Source organism: Babylonia areolata, chromosome 31 (assembly GCF_041734735.1).
Source record: "Babylonia areolata isolate BAREFJ2019XMU chromosome 31, ASM4173473v1, whole genome shotgun sequence".
Lineage (NCBI taxonomy): Eukaryota > Metazoa > Mollusca > Gastropoda > Neogastropoda > Buccinidae > Babylonia > Babylonia areolata.
Genome location: NC_134906.1, coordinates 519765 through 522500, shown reverse-complemented (window position 1 = coordinate 522500; position 2736 = coordinate 519765). Strand labels below are relative to the sequence as shown.

General features: G+C 44.1%; 1 protein-coding gene across 1 annotated transcript; it reads left to right on the top strand.

Annotated features, from left to right (window-relative positions):
- The first annotated feature begins 39 nt into the window (after positions 1-39).
- LOC143276186 (uncharacterized) lies at positions 40-2450 on the top strand. Its single transcript, XM_076580626.1, has 2 exons — positions 40-180; positions 1533-2450. Exon 2 carries the CDS (start codon positions 1560-1562, stop codon positions 2181-2183), a length of 624 nt encoding a protein of 207 aa, XP_076436741.1. The 5' UTR covers positions 40-180; positions 1533-1559; the 3' UTR covers positions 2184-2450.
- The last annotated feature ends 286 nt before the right edge of the window (positions 2451-2736 follow it).

Sequence of the window (2736 nt, the reverse complement as noted above, 5' to 3'; positions counted from 1 at the left end):
CACACACACACGAAACGAAACATTCACGGAGAAAGCGATTGTCCCAGGCAGTGCTAATTGTTGAAGCCTGCTGTCGACCAAGCAACTCCACGCAGCCATGTGGAGGTTTTCACAGGACACGTTTTGTTCTCAGTAAGTACGGTCACCAACACGTGAGGCTGAGGCCAGCTTTCTGTTCGAGTAAGTCTGTTTTTAATTTCTCATTTTTATTTTCAATTGTATAATTATTATTATGCATCAGATCTGAGTTTGTTCATTCCATTATGTCCTCCATTTTCCTTAGTACCTTAATAATAATAATCATCATCATCATCATATTTCAATTAAAAAAACAACTTTATTTACCTGTTTATATAACCCAATTCCGCCTTTTCAGTAAATTTTGTATATATGAAATTCTTATAGTTTATGTATATCTTTCGTTTCCTATAGCTTTAGTATCCTGTTTGTGCTCTCTCTCTCTCTCTCTCTCTCTCTCTCTCTCTCAGATTCATCTATCTATACATGTATCTGAGGCAATAAATATACGGAAAACATCCATCATCGGTCAAAATACTCAGTCATTAATCAATTGAAAATTAGTATGGGATCTATGAGGAAAAAAGCATAAATAAAAAGGAAGGGCTACATCCGGATGGTCAGTCTCGACATTGTAATTACTTGATGTGGAGGAGGAATTTGTTTAATGCCCCGTCACACATTTCGGTGATTGAAGATATTTTGTTAAAGTATTTATGAATACAATTGAGTATTATCGGTTAGAAGGGGCGGGAGATGTGAATGAATGGAGAGTTGGGAGAAACTGGGCAAATGAGGGTGAAATTAGATGACTTCTCAACGGATTGACAGCCAGATAATTATGAGTGTCAGAATGTCGTCCAGTTGGCTTCAGCTTTCCTAGCCAATGAGCTCTCCATGTATTTTTAGAGCAGTGGTCCAAACCCTGCCCCAGTCCTTGCAATAACCAAACCCCCGCGAGTTCCTCGCTTCATTCTTAGTCAGCTAGGTCAGGGTCATGTGTCCACAGTAAAGCGACAAGAAACTCTAGGGACAGCTAGACAATACAAGGTCTTCAGAGAAGAAGCCCCCCCCCCCCCCCCCCCTCAGTCAGCTGTTTCAACCTTGAATCTTTACACTGTAAGGGGGCCGGGCTGCTCCCAGGTCATGACTCCTGGATGCGGGAAGTCCTGTTTTAGCATCCTAAATTATTGCATCTATTTTACCAGGAATTTTTGTGCATGCATGAAATGATGTTATACCTACCATTAGAAGATGTTGTAACCCATTTTCAGTGGATTACGACTCTTATTTTGTAAGCTATTTTACTCAGTTTTCATGCGGATTCAGTCACTGAACTAACGTGCCACCACCTTGTTTGTTTCTTTGTTTTTTTTCGTCCCACAAACCATGGAAAAGTAACCAATAGGTAGCAATAATTTAGGATGCTAAAATCTACTATGCCAACATTATTATAGATGTATTATAGATGTATGAAGAATATGATACTGACAGATCATTTACTTATCTTTCAGAAACATCTTGGCCACCAAACCACAGCCATGGCTTTCTCCGTTTCTTACGAAGGTCTGACCCGGGGCAACATTCGTCACATCTACTCCTACAAAGCCACCTCGATCTTCACCCCCACCCCGCGACCCTTCGGCAAAACCACCCAGTTTCTGCCTCAGCCTCTCAGTCAGCGATACCCACCACGCTTCTACGACTACTACCCGGCTTTCAACATCGGTCTGCCAAGGGCGCCCGCTTTCGATCGTCTTCCGCCGGGGGAAATTCAAGAAATGGTCGACCGGATGCAGAAACCCATTTCCTGTCAACGAGAGCGAGACAAATCTCAAAGGTCGAAAGGGCAGGCGAGGTCAAGGCGAAAGGACAAGGTCGTACGCTTCCACAGCCCTGCGACGGACCGTCAAGACTGTGATGCTGCTGCTGAAGAGGTGGAGAACCCCCCTCCTATGGAATCTGACAGTTCTGCTGCGGACAAGGCCGCCGAGGTGAAGGTCAGGTCAGAGGAGAAAGACAAGAACGGGGTCAAGGACAGTTCCAAGGTCAAGGTCAAGTCACAGAAATCGCCGGAGGCGAGCGGCGACATGAAAAGCGGGAAGCATAAGAAACGTCATGACAGGAACAACAATGTGTGTACTTTACCTCCCGTCAGCAGCTGAGCTATGATTGTGCTTTTACGTATTTTGCTTTCCTGACACAAACTTCGTTGATTTCTCATACTGATGGGGATTCCTTTATATTGCCTCTCTCTGTCTCTCTCTCTGTGTCTCAAATAAGCAGTTATATCAGATCTCAGATAATCACCATTCATGTGTAAGTTTGGGAGATAAATGGTACAGGGTTTATAATTGTTGGTTTGTTTGGGTTTTTTTCAGAGAGGTTTGTACATGAAAATGCATTCATGACAGCGTCACTTCCGCTCTTAACATTTGTACATCAATCAAACTGAATGTACCAAAAGAATATTGTTTTCTTCACTGCGTGCGTGCGTGCGTGCGTGTGTGTGTGTGTGTGTGTCCGCGCGCGCGCGAGTGCATCTCTGTATGTGGGTGTGTGTATTTGTGTGTGTGCGTGCATATGTGTGTGTGTGTGTGTGTGTGTGTGTGTGATCACTGACAGTGTCACTGAGGAAGGGGGTCACCAGAGGTAGATCCCTGATTTGAGGAACGAGGCTTGGGAGCATCACAGCGTCTTGCCCTCATATCTACACCC

What these genes read in the sequence shown, in the direction of transcription:
- LOC143276186 (XM_076580626.1), top strand. Translation starts at nt 1,560, where the DNA reads ATGGCTTTCTCCGTTTCTTACGAAGGTCTGACCCGGGGCAACATTCGT.